Source organism: Aulonocara stuartgranti (genome assembly GCF_965226115.1).
Source record: "Aulonocara stuartgranti genome assembly, chromosome: 6".
NCBI lineage: Eukaryota > Metazoa > Chordata > Actinopteri > Cichliformes > Cichlidae > Aulonocara > Aulonocara stuartgranti.
The window spans coordinates 17,064,476-17,082,158 of NC_138944.1; the positions used below are offsets into that span (position 1 = coordinate 17,064,476).

At 39.6% G+C, this 17,683-nt stretch overlaps 2 protein-coding genes across 2 annotated transcripts; both read left to right on the plus strand.

Moving 5' to 3' along the window:
• Nucleotides 1-55: 55 nt before the first annotated feature.
• On the plus strand, nt 56-10,560 carry rab3da (RAB3D, member RAS oncogene family, a). The gene is made up of 5 exons (XM_082536996.1): nt 56-270; nt 3,365-3,598; nt 5,898-6,016; nt 9,435-9,559; nt 9,659-10,560. Exons 2-5 carry the CDS (start codon nt 3,365-3,367, stop codon nt 9,844-9,846), a joined length of 666 nt encoding a protein of 221 aa, XP_082393122.1. The 5' UTR covers nt 56-270; the 3' UTR covers nt 9,847-10,560.
• Nucleotides 10,561-11,896: 1,336 nt separating this feature from the next.
• On the plus strand, nt 11,897-17,060 carry tspan34a (tetraspanin 34a). Its single transcript, XM_082535183.1, has 8 exons — nt 11,897-11,979; nt 13,068-13,149; nt 14,251-14,463; nt 15,317-15,391; nt 15,493-15,600; nt 15,799-15,933; nt 16,052-16,144; nt 16,632-17,060. The coding sequence occupies exons 2-8, from the start codon at nt 13,093-13,095 to the stop codon at nt 16,686-16,688; spliced, it is 738 nt and encodes a 245-aa protein (XP_082391309.1). The 5' UTR covers nt 11,897-11,979; nt 13,068-13,092; the 3' UTR covers nt 16,689-17,060.
• Nucleotides 17,061-17,683: the final 623 nt, after the last annotated feature.

Genomic DNA, 17,683 nt, shown 5'->3' on the forward strand with positions numbered 1-17,683 from the left:
ACGTCAGCTTTCTTTTGTAATGTTTATTTTGAAAGTTTATACCGGAAGTGCGTGATTCATATTGGGCATGACTTGACAAGTTGCGTGTTGGACGTCCCAGTGATAGATATGCACATGCATAGTGTGGAGATCCGGGACAGGAACACCTGAGCAGGAGAGCCCGACAGACAGCAACAGCTGCAGCAGCCAGCACACACTCATCGACTTTCAGGTAGACGTGTGAACACTTCGGGAGGGAGAGAGGAGACAGACCCATAAACAACACCCGAGGTAATTTGCAGTCACTCACAGTTGTATGCAAAGGCAGACGGGGGCTGTTAAATGTCATCAGGTTTGTAGCTGAGCTGCCGTATGGTAAGGCGGTGTAGGCAACTTAGACTCTTAGTTAGTTAAAGGCTACAAGTGTCATCGGTGGCTTCAGAATATGAACTTTGTTCGTGGTTAATCGGGCTAATTTGTACACAGATATTTGGATTCGGTGTCAACAAGTGAGGCAATGAAGTGTCCCGTGAAACAGCTGCTCTCGTGCACTGCATTGACTGACTAAAGCAGTTACAAACCAGGCGTCAGATGCTCTGAAGTCAAATATTGAATGTGCATTAATGAGAGTTGACATGTTTTCCCAAGCTAAAGTAAATACACGACCCTACACACACACACACACATACTTCAGTGTGTGCCAGGTACTTTCATGCTGATGTAGGCGCATGCGCGGATATTGATGTTCTGCTGAGTGTGTACAGCAGCATGCCGCTCAGCCCCTCTTTTATGATCTTGGAAGCTGTAATGCTGAGCTGGTCTCCAGAGACTTCTCAGCAGCCAAGGAGGAGCAGGACTCAACCCCTGAGAGAAGAGGAGGGGGGTGGGGGTGGAGGAGAAAGCGAGGGAGAAGGGGGGGTAGATAGATGAATGTAGATGGATTGATGCCGAGTGATGGAGGAAGGAGAGAGTTAAGAGTGGGAGGGAAGCTGGCTGGCCGGATGATGACAGGAGGGATGCATAGATGGATGAATATGTGAGGAGAGAAGGAAGATAAATGAGAGTAAGGAGTGTGTTTGTGTGTGCATGTAAGTAGTAGTGTCACTGGGTGAATGAATGACCAGATGGGTGATAGATAAAATACACAAGCGGGGGAGAATCTATTGCCCCCTTCCCACCGCTCAGTCTCTACCGATCCTATACGTTTTTAACATGTGTTCTTGTGACAAATGGATGGAGAGAGCAGGAGGTGACCGGTCCAGGGAAGAAAAAGAGTAAGGAGCACGCCCTGGCTGTGATTCATAGCACAGTGATAAGCGCTAAGAGGAATCAGGGAGGAAGACGGACCATTTTTAAAATAACACTTCCATTTACCAACATCAGCATCTGCTCAGCTCTTAGTGTGGATGGATTTCAGACGTCTGAGTGTTAACCTGAATTCTCAAATAGCTGATATTTATCACTGTGACACCACAGCTGATATACTGGTAATCCTGGATTTTGCGAAAGCCAGTGCTATTCTTAACTTTAGTATTCCCCCTCCTTTTTTGTTTTCAGTTGCCATCTTTTGTTTTTTAATTCAAACAAACATTAAACCTCCAATATTAACATTTAAGAGAAACTAACATGAGCTCATACATTAGCTAATCATCTAACATTGAAAGGATTAACCAGTACATTTGACTATGTTCAATTATAGGAATGTATCTGCATTGCCTTTGTCTAAAAATTCCTTATTTAAAATTTATTTGCAATGGGCATTTGATTGTGTAGATGACGTGTCTGACATCGGCATCGACGTTCCCTACCATGGTCACATGTTCCTGTCTTTGCTATAAGACATCATTGCGCAATATATTGAGATTACTGGCAAGTCAGACTCTGTTAGATTATTTTTGTATGCATTAAAGCCAAGCAGTTATGTGACTGATTAAAAACAGGAACTAGTAGATACTATCCTGTTTCTTCCTGTACATGTATGCATTTACCAGCAGTTGACCCAGTGCAGCACCCTGAGCCTGCAATTATGTAATTGTCCTTAACTGCCTTACAGCCACACCTATTCTGTGTTGTTCTTGTACTTGTGTTATTTTTGTGTGGCAATTGAACAGGTGTAAGGTATATAAATATAAATACAAATATCTAATCAACCAATCGCATGGCAACTCAGTACGTTTAGGCATATAGACGTGATCAAGATGAGCTGCTGCGGTGCATGGCATGCATTGCAATTGGGAAGAAAGGTGACTTTAAATGTTGCATTACTGCTGGTGCCAGATGAGCTGGTCTGAGCATCTCAGAAACTGCTGATCTACTGGGACTGCACAGCCATGTCTAGGGTTTACTTAGATTGGCCACTCCTGTCAGCCAAGAACAGGAAAAATGAGGGTATAGTTCACCCGGGTTTGCCAAAATTGGAAAGTAGAAGATTGGAAAAAAAAAAAAAGAGTTGCCTGGCCTGATGAGTCACAGCAGAAATCGATTGCAAGATCAGCATGGATCCATCTTACCTTATAGCAGTTCAGGCTGGTGGTGCTGTGATGGTGTGGGGGATATTTTCTTGGCACACTTTGAGCTCTTAGTCACAACTGAGCATTGTTTAAAGACCAAATCAAATCAAATCAATATATAAAATATACAGAGTTGAATATGTGCAAAACAAGTGGCATTTATATACAGTGTGGAGTGCATAATGTTGAAGTTCCAGTAGTGAAGCTGAGGTGTCTATGACGTGTTCAGCAGTCTGATGGCCTGATGGAAAAAGCTGTCTCTCAGTCTGCTGGTACGGGACCGGATGCTGCAGAACCTCCTTCCTGATGGAAGCAGTCTGAACAGTTTATGGCTGGGGTGACTGGAGTCCTTGATGATCCTCCCCGCTTTCCTCAGGCACCGCTTCCTGTAGATGTCTTGGAGGGAGGGAAGCTCACCTCCAATTATCCGTTCACAGCCCATCTCAGTATTGTTGTCGACCACGTCTATCCCTTTATGACCATCGTGTACCCATCTTCTGATGAAATATTTCCAGCACCTTGTTGAATCTGTGCAAAAAAGAATTAAGGGAATTCTAAAGGCAAAAATTGGTCCAACCCATTGTTGGCATGGCATACCTAATAAAGTGGTCAGTGAGTATATGTAGGATTACCAGCCACAGGTAACTGGCAGAACTTGTCCCTTTTTAGGCATTTTAAGGGACAGCAATCAACAACAGACACTACAGAAAACCAAAATGTACACACACAACCACTACAAATTGCTGCAAACAATATTTAATACAAGAAGCACAAAAGACAACATTTATCAACAACAACAAAAAAGAAAGATGCTTTATAGCCCATCTCAGTGATCACACATGTGCCTCTCCTTTTTGTCTGTCGTCATTTGATAGATGGCTTTAGCCAGAGATCCAGGAGCGGCTCACGAGCAGAGAGATCCAGCCGACCAAAACTTTGACTACATGTTCAAGCTGCTGATCATCGGCAACAGCAGCGTGGGAAAGACCTCATTCCTCTTCCGATATGCAGATGACTCATTCACTTCAGCGTTTGTCAGCACGGTGGGCATCGACTTCAAAGTCAAGACCATCTACAGGAACAACAAGCGGGTCAAGCTACAGATCTGGGTGAGATTGGGCATGAGATAGAGCCTCTGCACTGCGAGGTAATATTTTTAAGAAGTCCTTAGGATCGAAAACCCCCTAAACCCTCTAAGCAAAGGATTTATTTTCTCTCATCCGCTGGTTTTTTTTTTTCTTTATTTCTTTCTTTTGTACTTCTTTACCTGGTATTTGACCTCCATTAACAGGGCAAGAGGAGAGGCGGTTTAGGCCACTGGGAGCACAATAGCAGCTTATACACTAGTGTAATTATGTCTTCAGTCCTCATGATTAAAATAATAGTTTGTGGCGTTTTGCTGAAGTACTAACCAAGACGTTTTTTTTTTTAATCTGAAGACGTGGAATAATAGACACTAATTTTACCTCGGGGGGGTTTCCAACCAAAGAAAAACACCTGTTTTTTCTTCCTGCTTTCAAACTGTTTGTCACCACATGCACATAGTTATAATGATTAGGGCAAGAACAAGGTTTGTTGACTCACTGAAAGATGTTTATTCATTGCAGCAGCCAAGAACTAAAAGCTCACTGGCAGTGTTGCAGTTTGACCAAATGTAATCTTAATCAAGCTGTCACACAAAACCTATCTGTTTTTTGTTGTTCTTGTTTTAACTACTCTGACTGTGATAGATGTCTGGGATGCTCCTAGAGGCACTTAATGTAGAGGTAACTCCATTTGAACATAACTGAGATCTTAAAAGTCCCTAATAATTTCCACTTGAATGCTCAGGAAGATTTTTACTCCGGTCTCCCCACACCGGAGTAAAAATCTACTGTACAGAGAACAGCTTTGACACACAATATATCAACAAAATTGACTATAAAATGCTCCAGTCTCTTTAAAGTCGGAGTGGTAATTTATGTGGGGTCGTTACCTGTGGCAAAGAGGTTTTAAAATACATCTTCAACCAAAGGAGGGGCCAAATGAATAGAGCTTTTCAAAGTCTTGTTACACAACATGGAGTGTTTATCCTCTTCCCATTCCCTGATTTGCCCTCTTACATGCTGCAGCCTGTCATGGATGTGAACTAATTTCTCACTCTCTGGAGTTAATAACAGTTGATGTTTAACATTGTCCCCAGACGGCGGGGTTCATGAAAGATGCATGGGTTTGAGCTGCAGGAGCCGAATGTGCTTACCGCGCAGACTGACACCCAGGACAGATCTATTACTGAATGTTAGCGGAAGGCGAGGACTCACCCACAGTACTCCTGTTAGATGAAAGTAATGCATCTTTTTTGAAGTTAATGTATTCAGCGGGCCGTGCCTTCTCGGCTGCGCTTTACAATGATCCAGCTGCACACTTTCACACAAGGAAGGTGCCAAGTGAAATGATGAACCAGTAGTATAAAAGATAACCATATTAAAATTCAGATAAATAACAGTAAAAGTTTTATTACCGATGCATTAACAAGCAAGCAGATTTTTAACGTCCCAGCTGGTTGACTTGAGGTTTTATATTCAGGAAAGACACGCAGTATATTGGTTGTGAAAATGTTTTGTTATGAGCCCTTCACTTTAGAATCGGGGTTATTGGCTGCTGAGGGACTTAATGGGATTTCTTAGGACCATTAAAATAAGCGCAGCTACATGTGACATAAATTGTAGGTTGCTGACAAGCCCAGGAATGTGTACAATTAGAGTCAGTGGTGTTAATGAGGTCCATAGCAGCTACTGGCATCACATTACATGGGAGAAAGTTTAAAGAAGTTAGTTTCAAAGTCTTAGTTTTCTTACTGCAGTTTCAAAGAATCCACAGGAGTGTTACATTTGTTACTTTAAGGTTTTTCCCAAGGCAACATGAAGAGGAAAAATACCATCTGGAGATGTAGGCAAGACCTGAGAGTGTGTCCTAGTGTGCTTCCAGGGTGTGGCAGCATCAACATTTTAAAAGTGAGGGGTTATTCTATTCTAAGAAAGTTCATGATTGACCTTTGCTTTTGGTAAATGGTAAATGGCCTGTAGTTGTATAGCGCTTTACTTAGTCCCTATGGACCCCCAAAGTGCTTTACACTACATTCAGTCATCCAGCCATTCACACACACATTCACACACTGGTGATGGCAAGCTACATTTTCTGCAGAGTTAACCATTCGTTTACGTTTGCTCCCCTGTCATGTTTTCATTTTGCAAACAACTTTCAGTGTTTTAAGTGTGTTTTTTTTAAGCTTTCATGTTGCTTTTGAGAAATTTGTTGCATGTGGTGAAATTGAATTTCAGTAGGGTTGTTGTTTCTTCATTTTTTTGTGTGATTTCTGGAGTTGGGCCAGTAAAAATAATTCATCCACCATTCAATGTGTGTTTACAGGACACAGCTGGGCAGGAGCGCTACCGGACTATCACCACAGCTTACTACAGAGGAGCCATGGGATTTCTGCTCATGTACGATATCACGAGCCAGGAGTCGTTCTGTGCTGTTCAGGACTGGTGGGTAGATGAAGCATATAATTAATGCAGAATAGGCATGTGTGTTTTCCAGTGGCTGAAGGCATTTTTCCAAGGCATGTGTTTTTTGGGGGGGGGGTTTTCACTGGTCTAAAAAGTGATACCTGCACAGAAGTGCCTTAAACTTGCTTTCTTTCTAATGGCTAGCAGAGGTGACACTTTGGTTGCAAAAAAACGCTGTGGTTGTGTTGAGGTTTTACAGACCCGTGAACACCAGCCACGTCTAGGCCTCAGTCACACAGGCCTAGGGACCAGTTCACGACCATCTGGCAACCAGCAATGGTGAAGAAAAATGGGATATTCCCTGGTTGTGAGTGGTTGCTGAATGTGATGGCAGTGACAGGGAAAATGTTAATTCATCCCACTCATGCTGCGCTACAGACTGGTCAGTAACCCCCATGGCAACTAGCTGTTGCTAGGGAAAATGTTTATTCCTCAATTAGTAAAATCTCCTTGCTTTGGTTGCTGAAATTTTGCTGCAGTCTTAGTTTTAATGCAAGTGGCAGATTTGTCTACAAAGCCTGTCCAGCTATCCTCTAGGGAAACTGAAAAGTGCAACATGAACCAGAATTGAAGACCCGTTTGCCTTCAAAGTAAAAGATTTGTTCTTCTAGAAACATGCTGGCTGCAGAGCAGAGACACAACCTCTACTTTGACGTTGGGCTGGTAGACAAACACGAAAAACTACAGGAAAAAAACAAAACAGCGATAACTAGGAGGTTTTTGGTGCAGCACTTTCTTTGTATCTGATTCCTTCCAGCCAGCAAATTCCATGAATCATTGCCAAGCAGTTAAGGAATACACATTTTTCCCTAACAAGTGGTTGCAGACAACTCTTGAGCAATGTGTGCATGACGACACGAAAGAAACCTCAATAGAAATTTGTGGGCAAATGGCCCATGGTTTCCTTACTTTGTGACTTCAGTAAGCTCTTTCCTGAGGAGTGTATGGTCTCAGTCACTACTTTTAAGTCCTTTTGAATTTAGTGAATTTCATTATATTAATGCGGCCCTCATTAAGGTCCACAAGGACAAAAAAACACAATATGCTTTAGGGCATCCACTGTGTAGATGTGCAGGTGTGTCCATAGGCTCTGCAGTTAGATCTGTCTTTTGATCGTGACATTTAGTTTAAAAGGCTGTGATGGTGAAAACATCAGAAAGGGAACTTTTCAATGTCGCCATGGATACATTCATCTTATCATTTTCTTCAACTGTTTGTTGTTTTTTTTGGATCACTTGGAGAAAATTAAAAAAAGCAGCACTCTTGTTCACAAGAATAGATGCTGCATTAAAAAATTGGATATAACAATGTGTTTAATTAAAGAAAATACACATAATGTTCCACTGTATAACCTGTAGAAACAAAAGGACAGTATATCAATTGACACAACCAACAGTCCTCCTGAAAATGGACACCACGGGAAACATTAAAATATTAATTTAATCCGTCAGTTACTGATCAGTGTATGTTTTCTAAGTACAATTTGAAAATCAACGCCCTTTAAATTAATATGGTGGAGTAAAAAGTCAACATTTGCCTCTAGAATTCTGGGGTAACTGAAGGTGTGTGTGTGTGTGTGTGTGTGTGTGTGTGTGTGTGTGTGTGTGTGTGTGTGTGTGTGTGTGTGTGTGTGTGTGTGTGTGTGTGTGTGTGTGTTATAATTACTGTTACTTTATGTTATCATTACCAGTGCTCTAGTCGAAGACTTCAGATACAAAAGACTTGAAACACGACTTTCATCAAAAGTGAGAAAATGATATCAGGTGAAAGCTCTCAGTCTGTTTTCAATAATCAGATGCTTTTGCTTCAGACTTCTCTAAATCCCACTCTGAGCTTCTTCCAACGGTCTTCTTTTGCAAAAATCTGTAAATGCTGCTTCACTTTGTCAGCAAAGCTAATTGTGTTCGCAGCATCACCAATCAGGGGATGAGATCATGTGACATTCAAACAGGTTAAGTCTCATTTATCTTAATCCGGGTTGCCAGCTTGCACTACTTGGGCTCTTAGCTGACTTGACATGACAGCAGTGCACTGTTTTTAATGGATATTTCTGTTTATTTATTCATTTATATATTGCACTGACATTTTGTGCCATACAGTTTCAGTTTATTCAGTCTTTCATTTTGAATACTGCTTTCATCATTTGTGATGTTTCCACTTGCATCCTTAGGGATTTTATTCAGTGATTAATAACCTTTTCATTCTAATTAAAGTGAACTTACTGAACCTTCTTTGCACCTTCTTTGCATCTCATTTCATCCAGCAACAGCCAGTAGCTTCCATGAATCACTGCCGAGCAGTTAAGGAATACACATTTTTCCCTAGCAACCAGTGGTTGCAGACAACTCTTGACCAATGAATCCTCAGAAAAATCTGTGCGAAAATGGCTCTTGGTTCCCTTTGGTTTGCTTTGTAACTTCAGTAACCTCTGCCCTTAGGAGTGTATGGTTTCAAGTCCTTATAAATTCAGTGAATTTCATTATATTAATGACGGCCCTCATTAAGGTCCACGAGGACAAAAAAGGCACAGTATGCTTTGGGCATCCACTGTGTAGATGTGCAGGTGTGTCCATAGGTTTTGCAATTAGATCTGTCTTTTGACCATGATGTTTAGTTTACAAAGGCTATGATGTTGAAAACATTCAGTGCGCTTCAGAAAGGGAATTTCTCAGTGTCGCCATGGATACGTTCATCTTATGGCTTTTCTCTAAAAGACTGTTTTTGGGGGGGGCGGGGGGGTTCCGTCTTTGACCTGGAAACGATCAAAAAAATCAACACATATAGCAACAGGTTGACAATAATACTACAAATAATGTCAAAGGAGCATTATCATTCTGCTGTGTTATATTAAAGAAATGCAATGTTCCACTGCATAACCTGTAGAAATGAAAAGGAAACCAATCGATAGGCGCAATAAACAGTCCTCCTAATAACATACACATCCGGAAACGTTTGAATTTTGGACTCAAGTGAAAGCTCTCATTTGATGATCAAATCCTTTTAGCAAAAATCTCTTAATGCCACTTCCCTTTGTCAGCAGAGCCTATTGTGTTCACAGCAACACCAATGAGAAGACGAGATCATGTGACATTCAAACAGGTTTAGTCTCATTTGTCAGTGTGTTGATATTGTTATCATAATCCTGTTTGCCATCTTGCACTACTTGGTGTCTTAACTTCCTTATTTATTCGTCTATACAGTGTGCTATCATTTTGTGCCATGCATCTTCAGTGATCTCCTTCAGTGATTAATAACCTTTTCATTGCCATTAAAGTGAACTTGAATGCTAGAAATCAGAAGAGACTCAACTTTGGTTCATTGTTGTGATGGACTGAGGGTCTCTGTAGGTGATACAGTAGAGTTGTGAACATGGTTTGGATTTTTTGGTTTTTCTCAGGGCAACACAAATCAAGACTTACTCGTGGGACAACGCTCAGGTGGTGCTGGTGGCCAATAAGCTGGATTTGGAAGATGACAGGCAGGTGCCGACTGAAGATGGCAAAAGACTGGCCAAAGAGCTCGGTCAGTACGCGCTGGTGTTTATCAGCATGAAAACACGTGAACAAAACATTATTTAATAATCACTCATAAGCTCTTTATCTCTCTCTGCTCTCTCGCCAGGCTTCCATTTCTTCGAGGCCAGTGCCAAAGATAACATCAACGTGAAGCAGGTCTTTGATAAGCTGGTGGACGTCATCTGCGAGAAGATGAACGAGAGCGTCAACGGTGATGCCAATCCGGCAACCAATCACAAGGGAGATGGCCTGAAGGACACACCCAACAGCAGTCGGGGTGGCTGTGCATGCTGATTACTGATTGTAAAACCTGATAAAACAGGTTTAATAATTAAATATAGGTGCCCACACTTACACAGATGACCAGAATTGCCCCTAAATCTTTCATTGTGATTGTACTTTACCAAATGTTACTGCAGTGCAATCATGGATGCCTGGCGTTCAGTTTCTTTCTTTTTTTTTTTTTATATTTCTTTTTGTTCCTGGTTTTCTTGACTCGGTGGTGATTCAAGGATCGTCTTTGTAATCCCAATGTAACTGTTACACTAAGATGCCAAAGAGCTCCACTGAGCAGCCTTTTCTCTTTATCGTTTCCTGTTCACACAGTGCAGTGAACAGCACCTGTTGCAGGTCAGGATGTGAAAGAAAGCCATGTGCCAGACTGAAATTGCATGGGGAATCACCCCGATTGACTTGTGTCATGCTACCCCCTAGTGGGCGTCGCACAAAACTGCATCACTGTGACTTCTGTTGAAATTGCCTGTTGTAAACCAAATGAGCAAGAAGGTACAGTACAAAGTCTAACATATTTGAAAGCTGAGATCACACACGCCTGATAGCCCGGCGTGAGTTCCAGTTAATAAACCACATTTTTTGTTGGATGTTTTATAGGAATATAATCATCTGTTGTGTTTAAGTAATGTATTTGTTTTTTTCTTTTTATACATTTAATTATTAATGTTAGTCCAAAGTTAAAATAAAGTTGAAATTAAAAGAAAGGAATATGTATGTTATGTCTGTTGGCCTCATTTGTATGAAAACATTTCATGTATAGTTTTGTAATTTGTTTTTAAATGGATGAGTCATTGCTTGGAAAGACAGTTTTCTCCAGTGAATTATCAGAAAGGAGATAAAACACTGAGTGGCCGGCACACTTTTGTGTTACTGTGTTATAGACATTTAATTGGTGTAGTTTTGCTTAGGTGGTATTAGAACAAATTGCCCATAGGTGTGAATGTGAGCGCGAATGGATGGATGGTATTAGAACAAACACCTCTACCTGACAGAACACCTTTGGGCTGAATCATAGCACAGACTCCGGGCCGGACCTTCTCAGGGTTCACTTCTGGAAGAATGGTCAAAAATTCCCATAGATACACTAACTAACCCTTACGGAATTATATTAAGCCCTATGGATTAAGAATTGGATGTCACTCAAGTTCATATGCAGATGATCAAATACTTTTGGCAATATAGCGTATGTGCTTCAAAGGTAGCTTTTAATGCATGAAGGGTAAATTTTGCGCACTGATATTTTAAAGCTATTATACAAAAGAAATTTTGAGGGAGCCGGGAAGGAACCAGTGCTGAATCAGATTAAGTACTTCCTAATGATCCATGAAGTTAATAATAAAACATTCCCAGAAGTTTCCATGCAGTGTTGAAATCATTCACTAATCAATAGCACGACAAATCAATAAAGTCATAAATATTATCGTAAAAATGTTCCACGAGTAAACCAGTTATCGTTTATCATGACAGTTTTAATTGTTCAATGACATCACACTGGACTTCCTACTGTGTTTTAATAGTGAACCTTTTACTTTGACCATGACCTGCATTGATTTGATCACCATGGTTTCTTTGATTGGACTGATCACCAAGAAAGATCTTATTGTGTAGAGCACAATTGTGATTGTGTGAGTCGTGTTTGTTATGAAAAACCTGGATTATTAATTGAATTTTAAATTAGTATTTTTTTCAGCCCTTGATGAGTTGCAAGAAAACAATGAAACCAGGAAGTTTTGGAAAACATGCTTCCCAGATACCCTTGTATAGGAGCTTGTGACTGAATTACGTCACCTGAGAAAATATCTCTTGTCAGATTAAATTGCTTTATATGATGTTGTTGTCTGATTTTTTTTGTCTTCGTGACATTTGGTCATAAAAACGTATCTCAATGTCATGGAAAGTTGTGAAATGTGATTGAAAATAACTTTGAACCCTGTGTGTGTGTGTGTGTGTGTGTGTGTGTGTGTGTGTGTGTGTGTGTGTGTGTGTGTGTGTGTGTGTCTGTCCTATGGTGGGCGTGTTGGTCATGGGGTTGTGCGACCTGTGAGAACTTAAATGGGCAGTCCAAATCGTCGATGCACAGACACTCCTCGCTGATCAGACCTCAGCGGACACGCACACCTCAGTACAACACAGGTATAGTTGCTTTCTTCACTTTTTAATTCAAACTCCACAACTACACTGCTATTAATCTTCCTTAATCTAAAGCTCATCCGGATGATGAATGGTTTGTTCTGTAATCAAAGGATTTTATTAACATTAGGCAAGTTGTAGTGACATGATTACTATTCCTTAGCAATATCCAAGTGTTATTATTGTGTATAAAAACAGGTACAAAAAACAAAAAAAACCATCAAACTGAGTTATTTAGCTGCTGCATTTCTATTAAAAGTGTTGGTGCAGAAACATCTTTTCTTCTTAGAGTTTAAGTAATTTATTCCCCTCTTCTGTGGCTGCTCGAGTATGTATTCAGAAATTAACATGGAGGTGTTATAAGGGAACTTTATTGCCTCATGGAAACAAGGTTGCAGCTGCAAAGTAGGTCCAATTGATTGCTGTTGTCAAAGCTGCAATAAGGAAGAACATGACAGTCACTATAAAACGGAGTTTATTTCTCTGATACCAGGAACAGGCATGTTAGGTTGTGCAAGTTAATGGACAAGGGGTTGTGTGTGCCTCTTTTATGGCACTCCTGTGCTACCTAAACTGTGAAACCACTAACCTGATAAGGTACCTCAGCTGTAATATTTCAGCACACTTGCAGTTCAAAGCTAGAGGAAGCTATTTTTTTTACCTCAACTCAACCAAATACAGACTTTAATGCAAGGAAAAAAGAAGCAAGCATATCACCCAGCTGTGGTGCCTAGAGTAGGATGATTTAAATAACTAGCAGCAAAATGAATAAAAAATAACATGTAGACTTGGGCAATGCTTCAACCGAAACTGCATGACGTCAGCATGAAACGATTGGTATATTTAAAGAAGATTACGACCCCCCACTCTTTTGCTGCCAGCTACTTTGGTTAATGTTTAACCCAAGCGAATGCCGAGTGACCCATGTTGGCCACTGCTTGTGTTGTCTGCCTCTTGCTATTGATTTGAATTTCAGCAGTAAAAGAAAAGTTCCCCATGTTAAATGCTGAAAAAGAATAATTGTAATTACACTAGATAAGTTGTTTTCACCTGAACTGACATAATTTTTTTTGTTCTTGCTTCTTCAACAGAGTGAAAAAACAGAAATCAGCCAAAATGTGTTGTTCCGGCTTTCTCAAAATTATGATGTTCATCTTCAATGGCGGCATCTTTGTAAGTTGGAAAAAAGAGAGAACTTCTGTTTGTCTGCATCCCTTCAACAGCTTGGTTTCACATCCTACACCAGACTACAAAGAAGACTTTACAGAGAGTAGTGAATCAAAAAAGGCCAAACCATTTCATTTGGCTGTATGAATTATTCTCTTTTATAGGTAGTCTCAATAAGACGTACATTTTAGCCCACTTTCTCTGTTCAGATATGGCTTTAAGTCAGAGTTTTCGATAATGTGAATATTTGCTTTTCCCCATAAATCAGATTAGATGAACATTACCACTGAACATTATGTCTATTTAATGTAAGGTCGAAGAGAAAAGATGGTCTGCTTAGCCTTAGCTAACTAACTTACAACATAACACCAATTATCGCTACAGTGCTCCCGCTCAATGCAAACATGTCACATTCAGGTCGAATATTTTCAGTGAGCATTAACTGATAGGAGCGCTGATCTGTGGATTGCCCTCCATGCTCGGAAACAATTTTTCCTCCACTATCACAGTTTTTCATCACCATAACAGTTTCATCAATCTTTTTTTATGATTACTTTGTGCGCATGCAGAAAAATTACAGCTCCCATTACTTCTATTGTAACAGTGTCACTTCTTACATTGTCATTTTATTTTACTGATGTTGCTAGAATGAACGAACTCATTTCCAGAGTATTTTTCTTTATGTCTGTGTAATTTATCAGTCACCCCGATCAAGCGTAAAAAGAGGCAACTGGAAGTCTTGAGTAGTTTTCAGTAGATTGAGTAGTTTTAGGTGAAATGTCTTTGCAAACCTAAAGAAATCCAGTTGCCAACTTTTCTTCTTACGTATGTTGTTCCCTATTTTTGTCTTTTTCCTTCGGATTTTCAGTGACATCAGAAAATTTATTTAATATGTAGTAAGAAACTGTTTTTCTTAAAATGTTGACAGCTATAAATAAATACAATTTATTTTGCCACTGTTACTTATTAAAAAAGTTAGTGCAGTTCATATCATTCACGTTCAGTTTTTTAGTTTAATTTCCCATTAGCATTCCATGTTTTAATCGTCTGCTTACATTATCTTACAGTTCTTTTCTTTCTCTCCTTTCTTTCTTCATAAACCTGCAGTTAGCAGGTGCCGTCATTCTGGGTGTGGGAATTTGGGTGCAGGTGGACAGGAGTTCCTTTCTGGATATACTAGATGAGGTGGAAGACACCTCCTCCTTATCACAACTGGCAAACGTCAGCTACCTGCTCATCGCCGTGGGTGCTGTACTAGTTCTGATTGGCTTCCTGGGCTGCTGCGGTGCCATCAGGGAGAGCAAGTGCATGCTGCTGACGGTGAGCAAAGTTTGGAATAAAAATAAATGAATAAAACATTTGTAAAAAAAAAAGAAAGAAAGAAAGAACAGCAGATATGGTCTTCTGTGTCTGTAATAGTAGGATAATAAAGTTTGCAACTTTGCCCAAATCAATAAAATATAACATGGCACCAAAGTCTTTCCTTGAGATGACAATTTCAGTTTACAACTGGGGAGTAGAGAGAATTATATTTAAGTCAGCTGAGTCAGAAAAATGTTTAAAAGAAGTGTTTAGTATTTCCTTTTGCCATTCATTTAAAGACGTGTGTCCTCACACATGATGTGACCAAATACTGACACATCAGTAAATTTCTTCTTCGTGTGCTATCGATACATTTGAAAACAGGTGCAGGTGCTCTTGAAAGATTCTTCAACAGTCTGACTTACCAGAGCCAGCACTTTATGACTGCTGACGCTAGTTCTTGTTAAATTAATGAGGCTAAAGGCAATATGATAGATGTGAGTGGATAAAGAAGACAAAACTCGTAGTGTACAAATGGCAGTTAGTGTGGAAAGGCATATCCAACAGCCAATTAATGTACTGCACACAAAAAAACAAACACTGCAGGAAATAAATGTGTTTTAGGGCTGGGTTTGCTGTTACACTGACTTAGAAATGCACAGTAAATAGCCATCTTGAAAACTTTACCGTATTAATGGACATGTACTGTATAGTGACTTAAGATTGTGATTCTTCTGTAGCTACTCTTTAGCTTCATATTTGAGCAGGTACTTTCTTGTAACTACGGTATACATCTGTTTCTCCACTGACACCTTAAGAGTATGCTGTTAAGAATGTTTTACAGTATGCTTTTTCGTTTTCCCCCTTTTAGTTCTTCAGTATTGTTTTGATTATCTTCCTCATCGAGGTTGCAGGAGCCATTGTGCTCTTTGTCTTCAAAGATGTGGTAAGTAGCTCTGAAGAGCAAAATCTGGCAAGAGCTGCCAATGGTCAGATTTAGAAACTAAAAAGCATGATAACGTGCTACTGTCTGTCTGTGTCTCTCAGGCTGGTGAGCTTCTTCAGGAACTGGAGAAAAACGTCCAAAAGAGCATTAAAAACAACTATGGAAATGAAAACCAGCTGACTTCTGTCTGGAACAACACAATGAAAGAGGTACTGTACCCATTTATTTATTTAAGAGAAAGGTTTGTGATCTATCTGCACATGGAGGTTTATTTGATCAAAATTTTAAGACTAACGTTTTGAATTACTTCACATTTTACACATTAATCAAACTTGTAGTCGTAATTTTGTTCTGTTGTTATGGTAATTAAAAACTTGTTGCATTAACAGTTTTTTGCTCTCTTCTAGCTTAAATGCTGTGGATACAGGAACTACACAGATTTTACAAACTCGCCTTTTAACAGTAACGGTCTCTATCCAGCCCCATGCTGTAATTCAACCATCAGTGCTGAGAAATGCAATGAAAATAAAGCGCAACATTCGGTATGAGACCAGCCTACATTTGGCCTAATTTTATGCATGTCAGCAACAGAATGAATCCAATGTACAGTGCACAGCAGTGTTTCCCATCCTCAGCTAAAAACATTTGTTTTGCTTTTAGAACATCGATGGCTGCTTTGACAAACTGCTGCAGCTGATAGAGGACAACGCTCTGGTCATTGCAGGTGTGGCAATGGGGATCGCTGCTCTCGAGGTATCGTTCACGTTCGTCATCCATCAGTTATATACTGCATGCTAGTTATTATCTATTGTGTATATTTTTATCTTCAATTTCTTTATGGCCATATATCTTACATATACTTATAAATGATACTAGATGACACAGTGTGTGTGTCTTTTTTCTGGGTGATTCATTTTAATTTTATTACTGTGAAACAACATATTTAAAAAAAGTTAATTTTCATACTGATTTGACTCTTGAAGTAAGGGGAAATAGTTTCAGCCCAAATGAACACCTTATTTATTTTTGAATAAAATAAACAGTTCAGTTAACATCCCATAATTTGACTCAACCTTACCTTATAAATGGCATGACAGTTGCAGCAAAGTCCACAGCTTGTTCAGCAATTTGCATCTTACAGAGTACAGAATATGACACAGAATTTGTCCACATTGTAACTTGTATCTCATCTCAGATCACTGTAGTTAGATCTAATGTTGATTAACTGTTGTCTTTGCAGATCGCTGCCATGGTGGTTTCAATGGTTCTCTACTGCAAGGCTGGAAAAGATCGATAATTCAACTTTGGAGAAATTTTGCTAAGCGGTTTTGTCTGTGGAAAGTTTTCTAGTATTTGATTCAAAGCAGATTTTCAGCTGAACATTGAATGCTCTGCCTCTTCTGGTTTTTAAAGCTTTCATACAAAGATAGAGGAAAAGCTAGTAACATCTTTTTACTTTTAAAACGATGTATCTGTACACACTTATACTGTGATTTATTTATGTTTGTGTGAGGGTCTCCTGCTGTATGTGCTGATACACTTGAAATGATGCACAGTGCAGAGAACTCTGGTTTCTTTGTGTCAGTGGTTTACAGTCACTAAATTAATGTTATGAGTTTATTTTTTTATGTATGATCACTTCTAAATAATAAAAAGAACAAACTGAACTTGTGCCATAATTGATCGTAGTTTACTTGAATTTTTTATCTTACTTTACAACTTTTTAGGTACACCTTCTCAGTTGTTTGATAAGTCGAATATGAATCACATGATAGTAACTCTGTGAATTTCGGCATATGCACATGGTCAAGACGACCTGCTGAAGTTCAAATTGAGCATCAAAATACGGAAGAAAAGTAATTTAAGTGACTCTGAACATGGCATAGCTGTTGGTGCCAGACAGGCTTGTCAATTTTCCCACACAACCGTCTCTAGTGTTTACAATTAATGGTCCAGAAATTAGAAAATATCCAGTGAGCAACAGTTTTCTGGCTGAAACAGTAACTCAAATAACCACTTTTTACAACCAAAAATGCAGAAGAGCATCTCTAAACAGAAAACATGTGGAACCTTGAAGCAGATGGGTGACGTCAGCAGAAAGCCACACTTGTCAGCCAAGAACAGGAAACTGAAACTGCAATTTTCTGACTAAAATTCTGATGGGTCTCAATCTCTACTGTGACACAGATGGATGGTAGGGTTTCATTTTGATGTAAACAACATGAAACCACGGATGCATCCTGCATTGTATCAAACCCATTGGTATCAACTCAGTATCATTTAAATGCCACA

What these genes read in the sequence shown, in the direction of transcription:
- tspan34a (XM_082535183.1), top strand. Translation starts at nt 13,093, where the DNA reads ATGTGTTGTTCCGGCTTTCTCAAAATTATGATGTTCATCTTCAATGGC. An exon ending in TCTTCAATGGCGGCATCTTT is followed by an intron (nt 13,150 to 14,250) that starts GTAAGTTGGAAA and finishes ATAAACCTGCAG; the next exon opens with TTAGCAGGTGCCGTCATTCT. An exon ending in TGGGGATCGCTGCTCTCGAG is followed by an intron (nt 16,145 to 16,631) that starts GTATCGTTCACG and finishes TTGTCTTTGCAG; the next exon opens with ATCGCTGCCATGGTGGTTTC.
- rab3da (XM_082536996.1), top strand. Translation starts at nt 3,365, where the DNA reads ATGGCTTTAGCCAGAGATCCAGGAGCGGCTCACGAGCAGAGAGATCCA. An exon ending in GGGTCAAGCTACAGATCTGG is followed by an intron (nt 3,599 to 5,897) that starts GTGAGATTGGGC and finishes GTGTGTTTACAG; the next exon opens with GACACAGCTGGGCAGGAGCG. An exon ending in AAGACTGGCCAAAGAGCTCG is followed by an intron (nt 9,560 to 9,658) that starts GTCAGTACGCGC and finishes CTCTCTCGCCAG; the next exon opens with GCTTCCATTTCTTCGAGGCC.